At 38.9% G+C, this 24,688-nt stretch overlaps 3 protein-coding genes and 1 pseudogene across 5 annotated transcripts in view; 1 reads left to right on the plus strand and 3 right to left on the minus strand.

The window, feature by feature from the left end:
- Positions 1-24,688, minus strand: part of LOC146487389 (uncharacterized) — a 29,152-nt pseudogene continuing 4,464 nt past the window's right edge. Inside the window, exons 2-4 of the transcript XR_014857049.1 lie at positions 23,849-23,949; positions 1,649-2,198; positions 1-1,358 (exon numbers count right to left, since the gene is read on the minus strand). The product of XR_014857049.1 is annotated as an uncharacterized LOC146487389 (transcript). The remainder of the gene's footprint in view (positions 1,359-1,648; positions 2,199-23,848; positions 23,950-24,688) is intronic.
- On the minus strand, positions 8,151-14,569 carry LOC146487390 (transmembrane protein 272-like). The gene is made up of 4 exons (XM_085088876.1): positions 14,440-14,569; positions 10,829-10,947; positions 10,509-10,574; positions 8,151-8,926 (listed from the first exon to the last, which is right to left on the minus strand). Exons 2-4 carry the CDS (start codon positions 10,869-10,871, stop codon positions 8,550-8,552), a joined length of 486 nt encoding a protein of 161 aa, XP_084945002.1. The 5' UTR covers positions 10,872-10,947; positions 14,440-14,569; the 3' UTR covers positions 8,151-8,549.
- Positions 15,679-21,677, plus strand: LOC146487391 (transmembrane protein 272-like). Of its 2 annotated transcripts, XM_085088858.1 has the most exons (4): positions 15,679-15,791; positions 17,494-17,608; positions 17,882-17,947; positions 19,821-21,677. In XM_085088858.1, exons 2-4 carry the CDS (start codon positions 17,566-17,568, stop codon positions 20,195-20,197), a joined length of 486 nt encoding a protein of 161 aa, XP_084944984.1. In that variant the 5' UTR covers positions 15,679-15,791; positions 17,494-17,565; the 3' UTR covers positions 20,198-21,677. The 2 variants fall into 2 exon arrangements, with proteins under 2 accessions (XP_084944984.1, XP_084944990.1); XM_085088864.1 differs by lacking the exon at positions 15,679-15,791 and having other exon boundaries at positions 17,144-17,608.
- LOC146487392 (uncharacterized) lies at positions 21,843-23,182 on the minus strand. The gene is made up of 2 exons (XM_085088920.1): positions 22,897-23,182; positions 21,843-22,568 (listed from the first exon to the last, which is right to left on the minus strand). The coding sequence occupies exons 1-2, from the start codon at positions 23,140-23,142 to the stop codon at positions 22,413-22,415; spliced, it is 402 nt and encodes a 133-aa protein (XP_084945046.1). The 5' UTR covers positions 23,143-23,182; the 3' UTR covers positions 21,843-22,412.

Here is a 24,688-nt window from a genome sequence, read left to right on the forward strand (position 1 = left end):
TTAAGACAATTGTATTTATATTTTATTGATCTGCTATGTACAGTATACGGGTTTGAATTTTAATCAAAAATTTTCTCTGTTAAATTATAAATCACAACCTAAGGTCTGGTTTCCTTGTTATTACGTATATCAAGTTCTCTTACATTCCACGTGGCTTAAATTTCAATCGCGCTTCCTTGAAGGTATGTAAAAAAGCCAAGCGTATCTTCGCATGCATTATATTTTACAATGAATGTTAATCTGCAGACAGTTAAGCTTGATTCATTCATGGTAAGAATGCAATATATTAAATTGAATTAGAATTTAAAGAAAATTGGGGGGGGGGGGGGGCAGGGAAATTGTCGTGAAGGTTTCTAAGCAGCCTACAAGTTTGAAAGCGAGTGGAATTCCCAGACATTTTATGAAAGAAGTTAAGGCTTGTTCCCCATGCATTGTTCAGTAAGAACACTCGTGAAGTGGGGAAAGCACTCGACACGCGCCCACGACTCTTGGTTATCTAGCCATTTTGCTTGTTTTCTTTCAAATATCGCGTGCTTTTGTAAATGTCTACAACGCATTCGAGGCGACTTTTTTTTGTTATTTTTTTCCTTTATACTTTGAACCAACAACGCTAAAAAGGGAAGGAAACCGGCACTCTAGCCACACGACCGCGCTGCCCTTAACAAAGACATGCATTACAATTGCAGTTCACGATTCAACTATTTCGTTGTCAGTGATATTTGGAGAAGACGTAGTGATATAAGAAACCAATCACTTGCACTAAGCAGTAGGAAAAACTAAATGGAATTCATATCATTAAAAGTGTTATTATTCAACAAATTGTAACACTGCCCAAATATGGTCATGGTGCACTGAATACTCGTCGTCCACTGGACAACGAGATATCCTGCGATGTAAGTAGTTTCGTGTGTCAGCGAGAAAAATGGCAAATTAAAAATTGCCTCTAGCTTTCTGTAATAAAACTAAACTTTTATTGTTATCAGTGTGTTGAATAATAAAACAGTCATCCTTCTCAATCTCGCGGAATGTCCCCTAAGTTTAGTTAGCCAACTCGGCCAAGCGATATTCCGCGTGATTTCGCAGTATAATTGTTAAATGCTGGTTTTCTTCGATCCTGTTTAGTGCAGTTCAGGCTATTTTACTTTTAATTTGATACGTCGTATATCTCAACTTATAAGTGGACAAATCCAGTAGTGTATCACACACACCATTTTATTAGCTCCGGTAAACTGTGTTGACTCTCCTTTGCAGTGACAACTGTACACGGTGACATTTGTACTTGGCTCAACAACCGCGTCCCTAAAAACGTATTCTTCGGCTCTCTCTGTTGAGCACGTGGCGGCAACAATTTTCCACCCCTGAAAAAAGATAGATCATAGTGATAAGTCAGAAACTGCAATTACTTCTACTGCCGGAAGGCAACGAGAACGTCACAAAACAATAAGATTTAACGAGTAAAACAAAGGCCCTGCACGTGTGTTATAAATTTTGGCAAGACACACTACATATCATCATTCTAGTGGGAAGACGGCACATGCAATATCTTTTGAGGCGGAAAAACAGTGACGTGTGAAACCGGTCGTTGCAAGTAATGTTGTGCACTGTGTCCTAGGTTTCAGTGAACACTGAGAAAAGCTTTGCAGACTACCTTATGCTCATCTTCCCGAAGCAAAACCACAGAATCTGCTGAGTCTCCTGCGGATTGTGCCATTTCCTTTTTGTTCTTGTACTGACAGAGAGTCACATTCCCTGCTCCAGGCCTACCCGGCGGGCCGGGAGGGCCTGGTGCCCTGGTCCCCCTGATCCGCCTCCATGTGAAAGTGACCCATTATATCATGAGGTGGTCCTCTCGCCCCCTCAGGGCCAGGAGTTCCTGATGGGCCCTGAGAGCCGTTAAAGCCCATAGGTCCTATGCTCCCTTGAAGTCCTTTTGATCCTTGTGGTCCGGGAGGTCCCATTAGTCCCTGTGTTCCATTTAAACCTCTAGGTCCCTGAGCTCCTGGTGGGCCTTGTGGCCCTTGTGATCCTTGTGCTCCGGGAGGTCCCATTAGTCCTTGTGTTCCATTTAAACCTCTAGGTCCCTGAAGTCCTGGAGGGCCTTCAGGTCCCTGAATTCCTTGCAGGCCGCGAGCACCGGGTTTACCTCTCAAACCGTCCTTGCCTGGGGGCCCAGGAAGTCCTGTTTTGTTGTTAGTGACCTTATAGAGAAGCAGACATATGCATGTTTAAGAACATCTCGTTTGTTTTGTAAAAGTCACCATTTCAATACGGTGTTTTTGAACTTCAATGACATAAAACGACATAAATATCAGTTATAAACCATAGTCTTGTTTTCTTTAGATTACATAAATACTGAAATAAAGCTGAAATATGCGCATTTAAACGCTTCCGGCAGAAGTCTTACATGTCGAACAGCCCGTTCAGACTCTGTTTCCGTTTACTGGACTAATGAGAAATATTAGTGCTACCCCTATAATAGGTGCTGGTTTCCGAGCGACGCGGATATATAACAACGACAAGTTCTCATAAAACGTTCCGAGAATGGGTTTTTCGTTCAATTGTTTTAAATCAGTCTTCCCTTCCCAGAAAGTTGTTTTTCTCCTAAGCCAAAGTAAAGTTAGTCAGCACCCAAGAAGACTTGCACCGGGACCAGTTACTTCCCAATCTGAGCGCAACAACTGATATCAAGACCAAAAATATATCATCTAACAATCGTTACCTTGGAAACAGTTTCTTTGACCTTGTTGATGTCACTTCTGATTCCCCCACGTTTTTAATAATGTCCGGGATCTTTTCACAAGAAATATTTTTTTCAGGAGCTGAAAAGAAACAAAGTTATTAGAAAAGAAATCTTTAGGACCTGTTCTACAAAATCGCGTTTCTGTGTGACGCGATTAAAAAATAATTGTTGAATTATACCGACAAAATCCGGTTGTGAGGGTTGTGGAGCGGGAAAATACATTAAAACTTATCTAAAATACTTTTTCCGCTGCTGATAATTTTTTGTCTTTAAGCAAAAGCAAGGAAAAGAGTTTCTCTAGTGTTTTGATTTGCTTTTCATCGTGTCGGAGCGCTAACGAAAAATCTGCTATTCAGAAAGCGCCCGAAAATTACGTCTTAAATGACCTTTAACAGCGCGCACACTTTTTGAGGGACACCATATTGTCATAACTAGTGGTCGAGTTCCATGTTCCTCCTCTAAAAGTCAACATGCAAACTGCTCGCATTAATTGAGTAGAATGTCAAACATTTAGACAAGCTAGCACACAGTAATAAGCTATTCAAATAACTTACCGATATTAAAACATGACGTTTCGGCGACGACATGTCACCACTATCAAATCTAAATTATAATAAGATGGGTAACGTTATATAAAGAAAGGGAGGTGTGAAATTACATTAGATTAAAACGAGATAGAGTAAAAGAAAAGAATGTGCAAAATTAAATGAACAGTTTTGCTGGTATGGAGTCTTTTTGAGTGTTAAGAGTCGGTCTCTTTTTCCTTATTAGAAGCATCTCGTAAATAAGGCACTCGAATTTCCCGCGGCATTTCTTTAGGATGGCAAACTGCTCGTGAAGATTGTTCGGTCTTTGATCGTGTTGGTCCTTAAGATGTTTACCAATGACGGAATACTTGTGCTCCTCAATGTGAAGGTGGAGGTGACGGCTTGTATAGCCTATATAATTCGCATCACACGAATTGCATTTGAACCCATATACAACGCCTTGTTGAGTTACCAATGAGGGCTTTGTTTCCGTGACTTTCAGATCTTCCGAGATTTTCCTGCTTGTAAACACTGGTTGTAGAACACGATCGATTTTCGTTTTGATAATGGTGACATGTCGTCGCCGAAACGTCATCTTTTAATATCGCTACTTTTTATTCTGAAATGTTTTTCCAAATCCTTAGTTATCACAAATAACTTAATAAACAAAAATGTTAGTGGATTCAGTGATTAGAAGCCTTAAGTTTTGAGATTACAGCAATGACAACAGAAAAAAGTTTAACATGCATTAGCATCTTAACAAGTCAGTTTTCAAATTTGTGTATTTCATGCCCATCCACAGATTTCGTTTACACCGAGAGTGAAAATGGCGCCACCTTATAAACCATCATACACAGAACCTCGGAAAAATATTGCTTGCAGGATTCATCCGCATTTTCAAAACGTAGAACCACCTCTAAAGATTTCATTTATAGATTTTCAAGCATTAGAGATACATCACACCAGAATCCGGGCCAATTTGATTTAGGAAGCTGGGGCTTTTTTATTCGTAAAATTAAACATTACCGATGTACACACACGCCTACAAAGCTTGGGAATTCTGCTTTGTTTGTTTGTATAACTCACAGAGACTAGCAATTAAATGAGTAAGAGGCAAGCTCTTTTTGCTTTTTCTTGGGTGAAGAGGTTTGGACTAAGTCATAAAATTAAAATGAAGACAGTGCTGGTTTGCAAGAATGCAAGGATTACATCAAAACCGACCATTCGCAATTGAAACTCAAAATTCCTTCCTCTGGAATTAATGTTCATTGCTACGTTTGAAGTTTGTAATAAGTTAGAAGGATTGGTTAAAGTAAGAGAAATAAGAAATATTGGAGATTTAGTGAAGTTTTAAGGTTAGAATTTGTAGTTAATAATTAATAGACGGATACCAAGTTAGTCCACTAGAAACCTGGGGTGCTCTTGCGTGGGTATCAACTGTCTGTTAGTGTTCCAAAAATCATTTTCTTTCTTCTATCCCATCTTAAAACCTCTTTAAATTTCATTCAAATTTAGGTAAATTGCCCCCTTAACTAGCTGTGTTCCTGATTACTAGTGCTCTCTGTATTGCTCTTTACTGATCAACCAAGCGATTTTAAGTTTTAGGTCTGTGGCAAAATTCCTTATCATCGGTGACCATTCAAAACAAAGCATAGTACTAAGCAATACTTTAATGCTGTAGACGGTGATTCTAACTTTCCACGCCGTGGATCAGAAAAACCAAAAGAGCGACCACCCAAATGAAAGGGAACGCTAAGTACTCTCCTTACCTTTCTCATGTTCATTTTTTCTTTTAAGTAGAAATTAGAAAGAAAAACCGTGAGTTCAAGTTTACTTTTCCTCGTTCTCGTCCGAGGTGGGAGTCACAGTTTATGTCACAAGGCTTACCTAGAGCTTGGCTCTTTTCTTGGCACGCGCAGGCTCCGTTGTTTCCTCGAGTGAGCAGAATCGTAAGAGTCAAACACAGATTGGCGAGTGAGAAAATAAACGCCATTGCTACCAAACTGCGCGCATCATGATTTTCTCTCGTCCGTGGTTTCCACCGTTCCCAGGTTTTGATTTTGCCGTTGGATTCGGAGAGTCAGTTTCCTTACCGGATGTTTGACTATTCGTTCTCACATTTTTCCACAAGGGATTTTCATGAACCGACGTGTTATCAGATCGTGGACTTTGCTGCATTTTTCTTTGTTGTTGCACGAGTTGAACTTTTAGCCTGGTATATTCCACCTCAAACGTGCCTTGTTACTTTATGAAATCGTAACACGCCTTTCTTCAGTTGCTTGGCAAATTGGTGCATTCAGCCCACGTAGTAAATTGATCTATTGACCCCACTCAAGGAGTCATGATAACACAGCGAATGCTTTGCAGGCCGACGACTAAAAATAGTGGCAAATCATTGCACGATTACAGCGCCACGGAGTCCATTTAAGTTTTCTTCCGCCTATACTATGTGTCCGAACTTGTCGCAAACTTAAGGTGTGTTTTCACAGTTAACGTTATGTTTATATTATGGCTTCTTCAAATATTGTTTCTCGATAAATCAGTCAAAAGTGCTAAATAATTGAAAATTCAGATTTCAGAACCTGTTTGCTTTCTCCGTTCAATTCACACGCAAACTGTGTGTGCTGAATAAGTTAGTGAAGTGAGCATTGCCAAACAGTCTACCAGAAAATTTTGTATTCCATGTTTGTCGAAATTCTGGCAAACTTTCTCCCCTAATTGAGTTCACACGGCAACTCGACTTGTATTTGCAAAGACGACTTTGTCAACTGTTGTTTACCTCAGTGTGAACACGCCATAAGGGAACTGTGACTATTCCGTCAGGGATGCATATTAAATGAAATGTGTTTTAATCGATAAGGATAAAGGGCTAATTTTGTCGTTTTAAAGCCAGGTAATCCTTAAGTGTAAAACCTCGCTTCCTCGGTGTCAAGTGGGCTACCGCCGCACTCTGTCCGGAGCAGCACGTAGTTGCTGTTGTACATACCGCTCGCTTCTCGTTGTTTTCCAAATCGAAAGTTAAAAACCATTTTCCAAACTTTCTGCCGGGCGCGGTCAAGGCGTAAATGGAAAGGACCTTTTCCCTTTACTTTAAGCCGCTACCAATTTTACTAATACTTACACCGACAGCACCTGTCAGAACTGTGTCAGTAACAAATTGGGCATGACTTCCGTTGTGTCAAAGTTTTATGTCGTAATGTTTCCTCTAACTTCAGAGTTTTTGGATGAAACTGTTTTAAAAAAACAAAAATCCAATTTTAGGTTTGGTGATCAGTACAGCAAAACAAACGTCACATCTGCTCTGGGTACTGTTGAGGCTTTCATTCATGAAGACCACATTTTTTGAAAAAGAAAACCCAAATTGGTCTCCAACAGAGAAAGAGTTATAAACCTTCCAAGCAGAATTTTGAAGTACGGAGTCAGTTGTTCAGGTTTAATTTACACGTTTTTTTTAATAGATAAAGACATACGTTCGCCAACTTGTTTTAAACTTCAATTCATGAAACGTTTTGATGTATAATCGGATCAGGAAATGGCCGTCTGTCGTTGGCTGCGTATATCAGTAACCGAAAACGTTACCTTTGAATTCTTAATGGGACTGAGGTAATTACTAAAAGTAAATACTTCAACGGAAACCAAGAAATTTCCGTAACAACGGGTGCTCTCAAAATGTTTCTTTTTATTAGACATAAACAAATACGAGACTGTAATAATAAATAGAATTGTAGCCAAACTGCTCTTGTCTAAGCCTGATATAAATCAGATTAATCGTTACTTTCCACGACAGTTTGGACAGTTCGCTAAAGTCTCTGGAGGTAAACAGATTCTTTGAATGGTGTGATATGTGGATGAATCTGGGCGATTAATAACTTGACAGATGTCATCAACGTTTCCTCAACAAGTTTTGAATTTTGATCATGTCAGTAACCCAAACTTTCAGATCATTTAATTTTCAATTGAAAAAAAAAAAAAAAACAGTTTATTAGTCAAGTGGAAGCTACTAAGCCAGTTTCTTTACTTTGATGCTCAGTGTTTCCGTGTAGAGTCAAGGTGATCCAAACTTTTGATTCTGTGGATGATTAAACGTCCAAGAGTCCTGTGGTGCTAGCCATTACGTGATGCTGAGGGTGGTTCTACATTTTGAGTCTACGGATCAATTCCTTAAAGGGGAAGTATCATGGGGTTTTTGATATATTTTGTTAAAAATGATGAAATAAGACCTTCAATCACCTGCCAAATAATTCTAGGATGACGAGAGGAACGAAATCAACTCAATTCTTGAAAGAAACAACTTCTGATCTGCTCTAGCGCGTTTTGGAAACAAAAATGCGAGAACTTGAAAAACATTAGCCTAACTATATTTTTCAAGTTTCAATCCAAACCGGCCTACTCTGTCTCTGGCCAGAGGCACTAATCGACAGTTTTATTGCACTGGGATGATAATTTTTAACAAACTTGACAATTACTGACAGTCAAACTTTATTGGGTTTTGAAATGACAGCAAATTTTCGTGACACTTCCCCTTTAAGTGTGATCATTCACTTGTGATAGCTAAACATCCCAAAACAATATTTTGGGAGAGCGCCATTAAATTTTATTAATATTATATTTCAATCAGTGCCGTACCATGAAACTTAACGTTTGACCACCCCCTCCCCCCCCTCCCCGAAGTCAAAGTTATAAAGCAATTCTTGCCGTACGCTCGATTGAACTGGTACTTTTTCAAGGCCAATTTATATCTAGTGCTTTAGGCTGTACACTCTTTCACAGAGAAATGGGCTACACAACAGATTGTTCTCTGGAAATCAGTAAGGGTTCAGTTCAAGGCTCCTCTTTATTCATGTTCATTAAAACTTTAAGAGGATCTCTGTTATCGTGTTTCAGATGACAATGATGATTTCTCTAAAAGATTTTGTTTATTGATACAGCAGAGCTATACCTGATTCGGTAGTATTAGTTACGTATTTACTTATTAAAATAGAGCGTTTATAAAATGCACAAAAAATGCCCTTGACAAAACTGATGCAACAGTAGTCACAACTTAAATTAACTGCATTGACACAAAAAATTTAAATCCGTAGTCGGTGAAGGTTGAAATATTTCGCTTATTTAATGATTCGTTAGTTTGTCAGTTTCTTGCATGTTTTCGTCTGTTGGTCCGTTCAGTTCGTTTGTCCGTTCAGTTCTTTTGTCCATTTATTTGTTTCAATTGTTGGTTTGTTCGCATTGGGTCATTCGTTCGTTTCCTTCTTTCCTTCTTCATTTACGCACAATATCTTACGTTACTCCTGGGCTTGCAAACTCATGCAAACCCCCACCAAGCAGATTACAAGCAACATAATACCAAATATAATGTAATAAGTAGTAGTGACCCAGGCTGCAAAGAGATACAGGGTCTTGTTACAGAAGTCGTTGCTGCTGGGGTCAGTGTAGTTTGGCTCCTTGATTTCGTAAATCCACATATATCCAAAAGTGAACCAGGCAAGGAGAATGACTTGAACAACAGCCTGCAAAGGGTTCACACTTCTTCCTTTTTTGTCCCCGTCGTTATATCTGATACCACAAGAGCAGAAGTTGGCAAAGATTCCTGCCGCTCCACCCATGATCAAGTAAATGGGAATCATGTTTTCCACAGGACATTCATCCTTGTATTTGAGACCTTTTAAGAGATAATCAAAGTTTTGTGGGTAAAACCCTCGTATGTTCAGTTCCTGATTGGTACAAAGCAGTAATGAAAAAATTATTATAACTGAGTGGAGCTACTGTCAACTTAACACTTCTCACGCACTGTTCTTTTCCTCAACATTTATCGCAGGTTTTTCTAAAGTTCGCTGCTAAACATTCCCACAATTTTGTTGAAAGAATTTTTAATGGGAATTTATAATATGAGAATTTATTGTTGAAACTTGAGTCTGAAATCAAAGATTGAAATCAGATGAAGAGTCAGGTGGATTCCAACGCGACTCAAGACTTGAAACTCGAAACTTTTTCACCATGTTTCACCTTTTTGCAAGTGGGATGCCACATGACCGTATTCGTATCCTCGGTATTAATATAAGCTGGACCAAGCTTGCAGTGTAGGCTCTTGTGGAGAAATATATTAAAAAATATTTGCATGTGTGCTAGCTCGCTCCAGTTCAATACGGAGCATACAAATACCACTCTATTAACTGGCTGAAAGTTGATTTACGCGCGGAAATAATGCTGTAGTTATCCATGCATTCGAGTTTTGAGGATAGTTCTTTGTGTTTTCTGACATTTTAGATTCTTACCCTACCGGGCCTTGTTGCAAACTGTAACAATAGGCCTTTTCACGGTTTTCGACGCCATTTTGACGAGTAGGCAAACACGTCTGAAATAACAGTGTTTGTATTTGAATCCGATGTCAAATAGTTTTCATAAAACATCGCTTCTGAAAAAATCATGATTTGGAAACTTTTGGAACTGGGGAAAGGATTTTAAGAAAAAAAATTGGAGGGATGTAGCAGTGCCAAAAAGCGCCCAGTCGTGTTTTGAACTTTCCATACATTTCCCTGTATTTTTTCCCGCGAACTTTTTTTAGTAGCAGTTCACGGCTGGTTCGCTATACAGACAAATGTATGGAAAGTTCAAAACTCGACTGGACGCTTTCTGGCACAGCTACATCCCTCCAATTTTTTTTTCTTAAAATCGTTTTCCTAGTGACAAAAGTTTCCAGTTCATGAAATTTTCAGAAGCGCTGTTTTTTTGAAAATTATTTGACATCGGATTTCCATACAAACACTGTTATTTCAGACGTGTTTGCCTACTCGTCAAAATAGCGTCGAAAACCGTGACAAGGCCTATTTAAAGAAACTTAAAGGGCTTATTAGACAGGGGATTGTGACAGCGGAGAACTCTGCCGTATAACTTCTTGTTCAATCAGTTTTGATAGTAGATAAAATATTATTTCAATCCAAAAAGAATATATCAGTGCTGTAAGTGTGAGCCAAAGTAGTTCTGTACTTACCATGCTTCTAGTTCAAACTATAATCACACAAAAATGATTTTTCTTGCTAAGAATTGTCTTAAAAACTTGGTTTGATCTTTACTTGATGACTTCCTGGTAACTTTTAGTGTTCTTTTAGGAGCATTAATTATAGTTTTAATACAGTTCTAACCAAAGCAAAAACGGGAAACCTCGATCTCTGGAGCAAAGTATCCACCCCATCCCCCATCACTACATCACCCCCTCCCCTACCGTGTGCGCCTTATAAACTTACCAGTAGCTATCATAGCTATCTGGAGTGGAAGTTGAACCAAACATGCAACAACAAGGGCAGTCAAAACTGTAAAATCAGAAATACAGATTATTTTTTATATTAATAAAAATACGACAGAATGAAGTGTGAAATATTAAGGAAGAAGAACATGAAGTATACGTTAATTAAAGTAAACGCGGAAACGTAATTGTTTTCCACGGCCAAAATCAAAGGCCTAGTGAATAAAAATTCAGTGGTTTATTTCATCAGTCAATCACATCATCATACTTGGCTATCAACTGTTAATATCAAAGATTCTCATTATTTGTTTAAGAACTTACGTGTGTTTGGAGCAACCACCACAAACGCCTTTAATGCTTCCATGTGAAATCAGTTTGATTTCGACTTCGCCGATTCACTTAGGAATTTTACGAGTGTGTAATTATGAGCCTCTCACCGTCTGCGAAAATAAAGATTGTCAATTGAAATGTCCAAAATGCTACTTCTTGCCCAGCCATCAGGACATTATTAGACTCAGTCTGGATTTTAAACAATTTTAATTCAAGATAGATGCATTTTTCGTCAGTGATCGACAAACATAATCGTCACAAAAAGAAAATCCGGGTTCTCCCAACAGGCGCCGAACCTCATGACCTTCCGATGTCCGGATAGGATAAACATGGCCATTAAACTTGATTCATGGATTAGTTTAATGGCCTAGCTCCCACGAATCTCCTGTAGCTCATTGGTAGAGCACCAGAACAAGTTATCGGAAGGTCTTAGGCTCATCTCCGCCTGTCAGGAACACTCGAATTTTCTTTTACCGAGCATGCAATGACTGACAAATACCTCCCTAGCTAAGAAACCCAAGATTCTCGGATAACTATTAGTGACCATTTGTACTTCAGCAAGCGAGGCTCATTTTTGAGCAGACTGAATGGCTAAAGAACAAAAAGGACAGTTTCCTGTACAACTGCTTGCACGTATACTAAAAATTCCATTTTCATGGGAAATAAGCCGAGTTCCGGCTCGTTTCGTCACCACCGCAGTTAATTTTTTCTCTGTACTTTCGTATGAGTAGTGACCCTTGAAGATTTAAATTTGCAAATATCGAATATTTGAATATTGAAATTGCTAATTTTGTAAATGCGTCATCCTACGGCAAGAATTTCGTTAAATTTAAATATAACAGACATTACAGACAAAGACACATTTTTACTTGCAAAATTGTTCTCGACTGGAAATAAAAACAGTGAGGCTAATTTGTGACAGGTGTACATCTGAGCTTGCCACGCGATTACTGAAAGACTGAGCCGGCAACCGCGAGCAACTTTTTTTGACAAGTTTCTGTCATAACAAGTCGGCTTGTTCACACGTAAAAGATACAATACAAACTACAATACAAACTGCATTTGTTTACACAACTATGTCTCCGTAAGAATGATCGGAGAACACAGGAAACCGAACATTTTCTAACAACGTTGAAATTTTCTGGCGATGGGTGCCTCTGAATTTTGTCCTACTGATGAGAGTAGAATGAAGTACTTGTGACTAGAGTGTAGAAAAACTTGTGAAATCAAAGGCCTAGTGAGTAAAAATTCAGTGGTTCATTTAATGTCAATCACAACATGATTGTACTTTATTAACTACCAACTTAAAACATTCTCACCATTTGTTTTCGTCATTATTCAACTATAAATTCGACGGTTTTAACTTGAACAACTAACGTGTGCTTAGAGCAACCACAACAAAGGCCTTCAATGCTTCCATTTGAAATCAGTGATGTAGGCTTTCTACACTTGGGAATTTTACCAATATGTGAGATTTTGAGCTGCTCGCCGTCTGCGAAAATAAGAATGGCTAATTCAAATGTTCAAAGCGCCCATGCAGTTATCAGTAAATAATCGGCAGCTAGAGTTAGTCTGAGCCTTTATTTACGATAGATGCATTTTCTGATAGTGAGTGACACAGGCATACTCGGAAAAAGAAAATCCGAGTTCTTTTTTCCGAGTATGCCTGTGTCACTCACTGAAACACGAGCCAGTTTTCGGACAAACCCGAATACGCGGAACAGTCGGAACAGTATACGGGTAAATTTTCGTTTATGAGCGAGTGGCTAAAGCCGGAAGATTCCCGATACTTCACAACAATGATTAACAGCTAATAAAAACTGTAAAATCACGGGCCGGAAAAAAGCCGAGTTCTTTTGGTTTCAAGATAACCCCGTTTCGTCAGCACCGTAGTTAAATTTTTCCCTGTACTTTCACTTGAGTGGTAACCCCGATCTTGATTTAAGGTGATGTATGCAAAGGCCACTATATGAGAAATATTGAACTTGTTTGTAAATGCAGTGTCATCCCAACAAGACTTCCGTTAAATTTAAATATGACAGACATAAAAGACGCGTTTCACTTGCAAAATTACTCTGGAAACAGAACCAGTGAGGCCAATTTGTGACCGGTCCATCTTGACACTCGAACGGCCAGTCGACAGAATTTGACAAAACGTATCGATGTGCATTGGCATAAATTCAGGCCCGTCAGCCCAACTAGATCACTGATGCTAGCTGGCAAATATAATAATTCAACCGTAAAAGTTGAAATGAAATATACGCTGAGACCAGCAAATTTTTTACAAGTTAAATGCCGCGTAAAATGCCTAGCATACTAACTCTTCTTACTGGACCGCGGGCTAATTCTTGACATCAATCTTTCGCTAAAATTTTTAATTAAACATCAAGGAAGTGCTGTTAGAAAGACAGCAACCTAGCTGTGAGCGATGGCGTTAATCGGCTGGTTTTACTCGTGAATTAAAGTTTTCCTTGTCAAGCCAGTTTCCATCATAACTTCGATTTGTTTGTCGACAGAATTTGGCAAACCGTATCGATGTGCATTGGCATAAATTCAGGCCCGTCAGCCCAACTAGATCACTGATGCTAGCTAGCGAATATAGTAATTCAACCGTAAAAGTTGAAATGAAATATACGCTGAGACCAGCGAATTTTTTACAAGTTACATACCGCTTAAAATGCCTACTGGACCTAATTCTTGACACCAATCTATCGCTAAATTTGTAATTAACCATCAAGGAAGTGCTGTTAGAAAGACAACAACCTTGCTGTGAGCGATGGCGTTAATCGGCTGGTTCTAGCTACCCGTGAATTAAAGTTTTCCTTGTCAAGCCAGTTTCCATCATAACTTCGGTTTGTTTGTCCGTAAAAGCCAGCTGCAACACATTTGGACTTGCCTTAATTTATAAATACGCCAGTTTTACAACAAGGAAACTTTTCTAAGAAAAACTAGCAAATTTTCAGGGGCACCCGACCGTCGGAACGTTTCGCTGGATATCTGTTTGGATTGAAAGCCTTAATCGCTTCAGAAATTCGGCTTTAAAGAAATTCTAAAGAAAATCTAAAGTTTTCATCGACAAAATGTCAGCTAAAAAATTTCGTAACACTGGAACTGACTCATTTCTTTCGTTTCTAAGGGGCAAATATGTCGTTAAAAACGTTAAAAATACGAGGAAAGGTCAGCTAGTATTTTCGTAGAGCCAACAACAGCTCATAACTTGTTTAGGGATTAAGATTCCATCCCTGAAACTTTCTGCAACTTAAATTTTCAGCTAAAGCATAAGAGCACGTCAAACTCAATGTATTAGCTTACAAATATGTCTTTGAAAAGGGGGCAAAAATGCTCTGGAAACACAGAAAACAGCACTAGTTTACAACAACATTTAATTTTCTGGTGTTGGATGCCTCTGAATTTTTGTCGTACGTAGGAAGGTAGAATTAACTATTTGTCAAATGTAGTTTAGTTTAGTTTAGTAAATGTAGGAAATCTTGTTCTTGTGCAACCTACATACGTGAAAAGGAACTCTTCAAAAAGCCTAATTTTGAATTTAGAGTTCGATTTTTTTCTAAAGCATTGAAATACTTCTTTCCATTATCGCTTACCTAGATCGGCACTGATATCCTCTGCTTTAGCCGCTAAGGTGAAGGAGGAGCTTCCAGGAGCTTCGTTTTGGTCGAGTAGTTGATTGTGACAGAGAGCTGAGATTAGTAAATGCGTGTCCTGCGCGTTAAATCAGCCTTTAACCCTTTAAATACCAGGTGTGTGCTATTTTTTTCAATGACTTTTTGACAACTGTAGTCTGAACCACTTAATTTCTCCATAAATGGAGATGAAATAAAAATATCTGCTCTTCGCTTGAGTACCATAATGCGTGCACTACAAAACTGCTGGAAATATCACAAGAGCCACGTAACAGCAAGTTTTATTACAGAGGGCAAACAAATGTTCAACGGGTTTAAACTATAGTATGCGGCACGCCTTATAGTGAAAGGGAGCAAGCACGACCACACCACCCCGATACTAAGAGACCTCCATTGGCTCCCAGTTGATCAATTTTGATGTTTACTTATGAAGCTCTTTATAACTTGTCACCTGTCAGTATAGACAAGACCTACTTTTCATTTGCACTCCTGCACACAACTTTAGATCTTCATCTTCAAAACTAATAGTTACCCCTTTCTCTAATTTGAAGAGTTGTGGAGACAGAGCGTTCTCTGTCTGTAACCCTAAATTATGGAACTCTTTACCCATTGAAATAAGGAACCGTACGTCAGTTGGTATTTTTAAAAATAAGTTAAAAATGTTTCTTTTTAAACAAACATTTAGCTATTATCTAGTTAATTTTTAAATGTTTGAACAATTTCCTGTACATATTTTTAGCGCCCTTGTTTTTGCATTGAATTTTTCTTGCTTTTGTATACTTTCACAACTTTTGGATTTTGGCGCTATATAAGTTGTCATTGTAAAACCATGCGATTAACCATGCGATTAATTTTGAAGCAACTATATCCAGCAAAAAAGAACTGAAAGCTAATTTTCTTTTCCTTGACCCAAGGTAAGCGAGACTGAGATAAGCAACTAATTTAGTAAGACAGGAGTCGTGCGACCGAGCTTTCGAAGGACCTCTGACACCGGAGCGTGCGTTACAACATGTTAGAAATTATTTTGCTTGACTACCATAGAGCATGATTAATTTTACAAAACTGTCGGAAATATCAAAAGCCACTGAGCTCAGACACCGGAACGTGGAAAATTTAACTACCGCCCGTAAAACTACTTTGAATAACTGTGATTCAACATTTTTAATTCCTGTCAAGTTTAAACGCTGATTTATTACCGCCCAGGACACGCATTTACTAACCCCAGCTCACTTCTTAACGAGCGAAGCTCCTGGAAGCTCCTCCTTCACCTTAGCGGCTAAAGAAGAGGACATCAGTATCAACAGTCGATCTAGGTAAGCGATAATGGAAAGAAGTATTTCAGTGCTTTAGAAAAAAATCGAACCTCAAATTCGAAATAAGACTTTTTAGAGAGTTCCTTTTTACGTATGTAGGTTGTACACGAACAAGTTGTCAGTCCTACATTTGACAAATAGTTAATTCTACTCGATCTCGTACGTTAACGACAAAAATTCAGAGGCATCCAACACCAGGAAATTAAATGTTGTTGTGAACTAATGCTGTATTCTGTGTTTCCTGCATTTTTGTCCCCTTTTCAAAGACATGTTAGTGTAAGCTAATACACTGAGTTTGACGTGTTCTTATGCTTTAGCTGAAAATTCAAGTTGCAGAAAATTTTAGGGAATGGAATCTTAAACCTTAAAAATGTTACGAGCTGTTGTTGGCTTTACGAAAATACTAGCTGACCTTTTCTCGAATTTTTACGACGTATTTATCCTTTTGAAACGAAAGGAATGAGTCAGTTCCAGTGTTACGAAATTTTAAACTGCCATAATTTTGTCGAAGAAAACTTAAGATTTTCTTTACAATTTATTTAAATCCGAATTTCTGAACTGAGCTATTAAGGCTTTCCTTCCAAACAGATATTCAGCGAAGTGTACCGTTCGGTGCCCCTGAAAATTTGCTAGTTTTTCTTAGACAAGTCTCTTTTTTCTAAAACTGGCGTATTAATAAATTAAGGCAGGTTCATTGAAAACGTGTTTCAGCCGGCTTTTACGGACAAACAAGCCGAAGTTATGATGGAAACTGGCTTGACAAGGAAAACTTACTCACCGATCACGGGTGAAACTAGCCGATTAACGCTATCACTCACAGCAAGGTTGCTGTTTTTCTAACGGCACCTCCCTGATGTTTAATTACAAACAGTTAACGATTGATGTCAAAAATTAGGTCCAGTAAGAAGAGTTAGTATACTAGGCATTTTACCTGGTATATAACTTGTAAAAAATTCGTCCCAGCGGGCATTTCATTTAAACTTTTATGGCTGAATTATTTTATTCGCCAGCTAGCATCAGTGATCTAGTTGGGCTGACGGGCCTGAATTTATGCCAATGCGTATCGATACCTTTTGTCAAATTCTGTCGACGATCGAGTGCCGAGATGGACCGGTCACAAATTGGCCTCACTGTTTCTGTTTCCAGAGTAATCTTGCAAGTGAAACGTGTCTTTTTCTGTCATGTCTTTCATATTTAAATTTAGCGGAAGTCTTGTTGGGATGACGCATTTACAAACAAGTTCAATATTTCTCATATATTGGCCTTTGCATATCATTTTAAATCATGAACGTAACGGGGGTCACCACTCAAGTGAAAGTACAGGGAAAGATTTAACTGCGGTGCTGACGAAACGTGGTTATCTTGAAACCAAAAGAAACCACTAGAACTCGGCTTTTTTCCTGCCCGTGATTATACGTGCTATTAATTGTTGTGAAATATAGGAAACTGTCTTTTTTCTTCCGGCTTAAGCCACTCGCTCATGAACCAAAATTTACCCGTATACTGTTCTGCGGATTTGGGTTTGTCCGAAAATCTCGTGTTTCAGTGAGTGACACAGGCATACTCGAAAGTGTCACTCACTATAAAAATGCATCTATCGTTAATAAAAGGCTCAGACTAACTCTAGCTGCCAATAATTTACTGATAACTGGGCAAGAAGAAGAGCTTTGGACATTTGAATCAACCATTTTTATTTTCGCAGACGGTGAGCAGCTGAAGATCTCACATTGGTAAAATTCCTAAGTTTAGAAAGCAGACATCAAACTGATTTCAAATGGAAGCGTTGAAGGCCTTTGTTGTGGTTGCTCTAAGCACACGTAAGTTCTTTAAGTTAAAACCGTCGAATTTAGTTGCATAATGACGAAAGAAAACAAATGGTGAGAATGTTTTAAGTTGGGAGCTAAGTGCCGTGAATGGTGTGATTGACATCAAATGAACTACTGTATTTTTACTCACTAGGCCTTAGTTTGATTTGGCACTCGAGCTCACGTCACCGCGTTTACTTTAAATGACTTCATTTCTTACTTCCTTCGTCAGTTCATTCGTCATTCTTTCGAAAATGAATATAATCTGTATTTCTGTTTTTACAGTTTTGACTGCCATTGCCATTGTATGTTTGGTTCAATTTCCACTCCAGATAGCGATGATAGTTATTGGTAAGTTTATAAATTTATAAGGCATGTATGAGGGAAGGGGGAGGTGATGTAGGGATGGGGGGGATGGGGGATGGGGGGATGGGGGAAGGTACTTTGGCCCGGAGATCGATATTTCCTTGTTTTTCTTTGGTCAGAACTGTATTAAAACTATAATTAACTAATAACTTCGCTCAAATATGAACTGAAATGCTCTTAAAAACACTAAAGTTTACCAGAAAGGCATCAAGTGAAGATCAAACCAATTTTTATGGCGTTTTTTCCAAGATACAATTTTGAGCAAGCCAAATACATTTGTGTGATTATAGTTTGCTTATAGAAGCATGGTAAGTACCAAACTAGTTGGGTTTTTAAAGTTACACTTACCGAACCGAAAGATCCTTTTTGGATTGAAATACTATTTCACTCCCGCTGCTATCACAAAAACTAACAAAACCTTTTAAGGCAAAGTTTCCCCTCTGTTACAATCCCCTGTCTAATGAGCCCTTTCTTTGGATCGTTAGGTTCAGCTTTTTGTAAAAGATAGTTTAGACGGTGTTTAACAAAACCATGTTCTAAGCCTTTTTCAATTTTGCCAATAGTCACATCGATTGTCTGCTGCTGACGGACCAACACTCAGGGTCTTTAAATAACTGAGGAGAAAGGGCTGCCTTTGTTATGACATCTGCAAATGGTTAGCCTTTCTAGTCTTCTCGGATAAGGACGATAAACCGTTGGTCCCGTCTCACAACACTTCAATGTTCATAACCCTGTGGGACGTTAAAAGAACCCAGACACTAATCGTAAAGAGTAGGGCATGGAGTTTCCGGTGTGCTGGTCTGGTCTTTGTGCTGTTTCATGATTTCATGGGTTGGGTGGGTAGGATGAGGTCGCTAATTGACATATGCTGATGTAAACTGCATTTGAATATATATATATGAATAGAAAATGCGGTATATAAATGCATTACCATTACCATTACCATTACGGTAACAAGAAGGGTTGTATCCCATACTAGAAAACTATTTATCTACTTAAAATAAACCACCTTTAAACAGATTTGGAGGTCCACTGATCACCTTAAGCCGGGGCCTAAGTTAGACTCTGTTTAAATAACTGGCCGTTAGAGTTTGCAACATGGCCCGCATCTCACTCTCTAGCTATATATATTCCTCCACAAGAACCTCTATTTTAAGCTACAGATCCAGTTCAATACCGATAATACGAATACAGTCAGGTGGCATCCCACTTGCAAAAAGGTGAAACATGGTGTAAAAGTTTTCGAGTTTCAAGTCTCGAATCGCGTTGGAATCCACCTGACTCCACCTCACTCTCCATCGGATTTCAGTTTTTGATTTGAGACTCAAATGTCAGCAATATACTTTGTTCCCATTATAAATTCTCTCTACACGAGTCTACACAAGAGTGGAAATGTGTAGCAGCGAACTTTCGGGAAACCTTCGATAAATGTTGGGGAAACGTACAGTACGTGAAAAGTGTTAAGTTGACAGTAGCCCCACTCAATTATTTTGAGTTGTCTTCATTAATCATCATCATCATCATCATCATCATCATCATCATCATCATCATCATCATCATCATCATCATCATCATCATTATCATCATCATCATAACTTTTTATACCTTACTGATAAACAGAACTTTAGTGATCCTTCACCATTCATTCAAAGCCTCCGCCATTTTTGTACGGGTATTCTCCGATCCCAGTTCAAAGTTGTCCCACTAATTCACCTGGCTTTTAGTACTTCTCTCTATGTTGGACATAGGACGCCCGTTTTTCCATAACTGCATTTCACATTTCATAACTGCTTTGTACTAATCACGAACTGAGCATACGCCAGTTTTACCCACAAAACGTTTAATTATCTCTCAAAAGGTGTCAAATACAAGGATGAGTGTCCTGTGGAAAACATGATTCCCATTTACTTGATCGTGGCTGGAGCGGCAGGAATTTTTGCCAACTGCTGCACTTGTGGTACCAGATATAAAAACGGCAACCAAGAAGAAAGAAGTGTGAACCCTTTGCAGGCTCTTGTACAAGTCTTTCTCCTCTCCTGGTTCATTTGTGGAAATGTGTGGATTTATGAAATCTACGAGCCAAACTACACTGACCCCAGCAGCAACGACTTCTGTAACAAGACCCTGTACCTCTTTGCATTCTGGGTCACTACTTCTTATTACATTATATTCGGTATTGTGTTGCTTGTAATCTGCTTGGTGGGGGTTTGCATGAGTTTGCAAGCCCAGGAGTAACATAAGGAAAGAAGGAAACGAACGAATGACCCAATGAACAGACAAACAAACCAACAAACAAATAAACGAACAAACAAAGAAATGGGAACGGATCGGATAAACGAACTGAACGGACCAACAGACGAAAACAAGGAACTGACAAACTACCAAATCATTGAATAAGGGAAATATTTCAAAAAGCAGGCACTACGGATTTTTTGTCAATGCAGTTAATTAACGTTTGTATAGTAACTCTTCGTCAGTTTTGTCAAGGGCATTTTTGTACATTTTGAAAGCGCTCTATAGACTGTATTTTTTATTAGCATAGTGAATACTTAACCAATACTGAATCTGGTTTTAGCTCTGCTGTGTGAATAAACACGCACTTTTAGTGAAACATCATCAATAGAATTATCATTGTCATCTAAAACACGATAACAGAGATCCTCTGAAAGCTGGCAATTTATTGAACACGTATAAAAAGAGCCTTGAAGTGAACCCTTTCGAGTTTCCAGAGAAAAATCTGTTGAGCCAATTTCTTTGTGCAAGAGTGGACAACCTAAAGCATTAGATATAAATTATCTTTTATCGACAAAATAAAGGTTCAAGAATTCTTCCAGATTAAGACAACTGTATTTATATTTTATTGAACTGCTATGTACATTTCACTCATAAATTTTCATTGTTAAAATATAAATCACTACCTCACTTCCATATGTTTAATGTCCTTAAAGTATCGCCATACACTCTTTTTGTATATAGGAAAGTCTACTTTGGGGGCTGAGGCTGAACGTATTATTATTATTTCTTTTTTTTGGCAATTTGAGCCTGAACAAATTCTTTAATTGGTCTTTAGTTACCTGTTATAGTATTTCAATTATTTTTTTGCGTGCGTGACCAAGACTCCTATCAAAGAGCAATATGTGCCGTAATGTGGACTGGATAGACTAAAATTTTACATATATTATTTTAACCGCCGATTTATACTGTTCATTTTAAAAACATTTGGTCAAAATAAAAATGTTCTTAACTGACTCTCAGCCTGGGTAATGTTCTTAGTATGTTCTTAAATTTTAGTTAATCTCAGCCTCAACGTTCTTCTAAGAAAGGTTCTTGTATTTGTAAAAAAGAGTGTACCTACTTTAGTCTGGTTTCCTTGTTGTTACGTATATCAAGTTCCATTACATTCCACGTGGCTTTAAATTCCAATCGCGCTGCAAAAGGTAAGAAGGCCAAGCGCATCTGCACATGCGTTAGATTTACAATGAATATTAATGTAGCTAAGCTTAATTCATTCATGGTTAGAGTGCAAGTTTTCATAATAATAAATTGAATTAGAATTTAAAGGAAATTGGGGTGAGGGGGAGGAATTGTCGTGAAGGTTTATAAAAAGCCTACAAGTTTGAAAGCGAGCAGAATTCCCAGGACATTTTATGAAAGAACTTAAGGCTTGTTCCCCAAAGGCATGCATTGTTGAGTAAGAACACTCGAGAAGTGGGGAAAGCACTCCACACGCGCCCACGACTCGCGGTTGTCTAACCATTTTGTTTGTTTTCTTACAAATTCTCGCGTGCTTTTCTACAACGCACTCGAAGCGAATTTTTTTTATTATTCTTTTCTTTATAATTCAATTTGAACCAACAATGCTAAAAAAAGGGAAGGAAAACCGGCACTCTAACCACCAGGCCGCGCTACCCTTAACAAAGACATGCGTTACAATTGGTTCAAGATTCAACTGTTTCGTTGTCAGTGGTATTTGGAGAATACGTAGTGATATAAGAAACCAATCACTTGCACTAAGAAGTAGGAAAAACTAAATGGAATTCATATCATTAAAAGTGTTATTATTCAACAAATTGTAACACTGCCCAAATATGGTCATGGTGCACTGAATACTCGTCGTCCAGTGGGCAACGAGATATCCTGCGATGTAGGTAGTTTCGTGTGTCAGCGAGAAAAATGGCAAATTAAAAATTGTCTCTAGCGCTTCTGCAATAAAACTTTAATTGTTATCAGTGTGTTGAATAATAAAACAGTCATCCTTCTCAATCTTGTGGAATGTCCCCTAATTTTAGCCAACTCGGCCGGACGATATTCCGCGCGATTTCGCAGTATAATTGTTAAATGTTGGTTTTCTTTGATCCTGTTTAGTGCAGTTCAGGCTATTTTACTTTTAATTTGATACGTTGCATATCTCAACTTATAAGTGGACAAATCCAGTAGTGTATCACACATATCATTTTATTAGCTCCGGTAAAATGTCTTGACGTTCCTTTGCAGTGACAGCTGTACACGATGACGTTTGTACTTGGCTCCACAACCGCGTCCCTAAAAACGTATTCTGCGGCTCTCTCCATATGGTTGAGCACGTGGCGGCAACAATTTTCCAGCCCTGAAAAAAGATAGATCATCGTGAGAACTCAGAAAGGCAATTACTGCATAAAAGTGCAATATAAGGGAGTTTAATAAACTACTACTGCGAAGGCAATGAGAACGCCACAAAACAATACGATTTAATAAGAAAAACAAAGGCCCTGCACGTGCGTTATAAATTTTGGCCGAGACACACTACACATCATCAGATTATACTGAGGAGACGACACATACAATATCTTCTGCCGCGGAAAAATCCCCAGTGGTATGCGAGACCGGTCATTGCAAGCAATGTTGTGCAGTGTGTCCCTGATTTAATGAACACTGAGAAAAGCATTGCAGACTACCTCATGCTCATCTTCCCGAAGTATAACCACAGAATCTGCCGAGTCTCCTGCGGTTTGTGCGGTTTCCTTTTTGTTCTTGTACTGACAGAGAGTCATATTCCCGGCTCCAGGCCTACCCGGCAGGCCGGGAGGGCCTGGTCCCCCTGGTCCGCCTGACTCCGCCTCCGCTTGACAGTGTCCCATTATATCCAGGTGGTCCTCTCGGCCCCTCAGGGCCAGGGGGTCCTGGTGGGCCTTGAGCGCCATTAAAGCCCATAGGTCCTATGCTCCCTTGAAGTCCTCGTGAACCTCGTGCTCCAGGAGGTCCCATTGGTCCTTGTGTTCCACTTAAACCTCTAGGTCCCTGAGGTCCTGGTGGCCCTTGTGACCCTTGTGACCCTTGTGGGCCTTGAGGTCCCTGATTTCCTTGTAGGCCGCGAGCACCGGGTTCACCTCTCAAACCGTCCTTGCCTGGGGGCCCAGGAAGTCCTGTTTTGTTGTTGGCGACCTTATAGAGAAGCAGACATACGCATGTTTAAGAACATCTCGTTTGTTTTGTAAAATTCACCATTTCAATACGATGATTTTAACTTAAATGACATAAAACGACATACCAATTGTTATAAACCATAGCCTTGTTTTCTTAGATTAAATAAATACTGAAATAAAGCTGAAATCTGTGAAATATGTGCATTTAAACGCTACCGGCAGAAGTCTTACATGAACGGCCCGTGTACTGGGTTAACAAGCAATATTGCTGCTCCCCCTGGAATTAGGTGCTACTTGCAAACTTACCAACGATAAATAACAACAACAAGCTTTCATAAAACGATCCGGCCGAAGATCGTCTTTTCGTTCAGTTTTTCAAACACTTCCCAAACCAGAGTAAAGTTAGTCAGTGCTCGAGAGTAAGACTTGCACCCGGACCGTTAGGCAGATACTTCCCGAGAATAATATCATCTCAAATCGTTACCTTGGAAACAGTTTCTTTGACCTTGTTGACGTCGCTTCTGATTTCCCCCAGGTTTTTAATTATATCTGGGATCTTTTCACAAGAAATATTTTTCTCAGCAGCTGAAAAGAAACAAAGTTATCAGAAAAGAAATCTTAAGCACCTAAAGTTTTAGTAAAAATTGACAATCAAACCTTTAACTTTTTTTGCTAGGTCGATTAGCCGATTTAGCGCTTAGGCATCAGTTCGACAAAGTCTGCAGCGTCAAGCACCAGTGATCACTGTACCATGATCTCTCGTCTGGCTTGCTTCGCATTGAATTATTCGATCTGATTGTCAAAGCATAATTTCTTCGTTGTGAGCTCTCCAATTTCCACCATTTAAACTATCGAGTACTACTTAGAAATTGTTCTTTCGATCTACCGCACCTCGTGCTTACGGACGCTTTGATCCTTACGTTTTCACATTTAATTTGGAGACAGAAACCGTCTCTACATTGATTATTTTTCAATAGTAAACGTGAGTCAAATCCCCTCTGTCAGTGTTGCCCAGCGCCCAGCGCCCAGCGCCCAGCGGGGTCATGACGTTATCAGAAAGTAATTCCTGGTATGGTTTCCAGTAACACAACGATAAAATATCACGCAGTCTTTTTGAATAAAACTATTCAATTATTTCAATTGCGAAGGGAGGATAGTTCTAAAAATCTGCGAAGCATACAATGGGAATAAATGAGACCACATTAAGCATCCCGTGAAAATGCCAATAGGGGCCTCTTGTTACTGATCAACCAAGTGATTTTAAGTTTTAGGTCTGTGGCAAAATTCCTTATGTGTGACCATTTAAAACTGAGCATAGTACTAA

This window comes from Pavona decussata, unplaced genomic scaffold (assembly GCF_977016875.1).
Source record: "Pavona decussata unplaced genomic scaffold, jaPavDecu1.1 SCAFFOLD_16, whole genome shotgun sequence".
Lineage (NCBI taxonomy): Eukaryota > Metazoa > Cnidaria > Anthozoa > Scleractinia > Agariciidae > Pavona > Pavona decussata.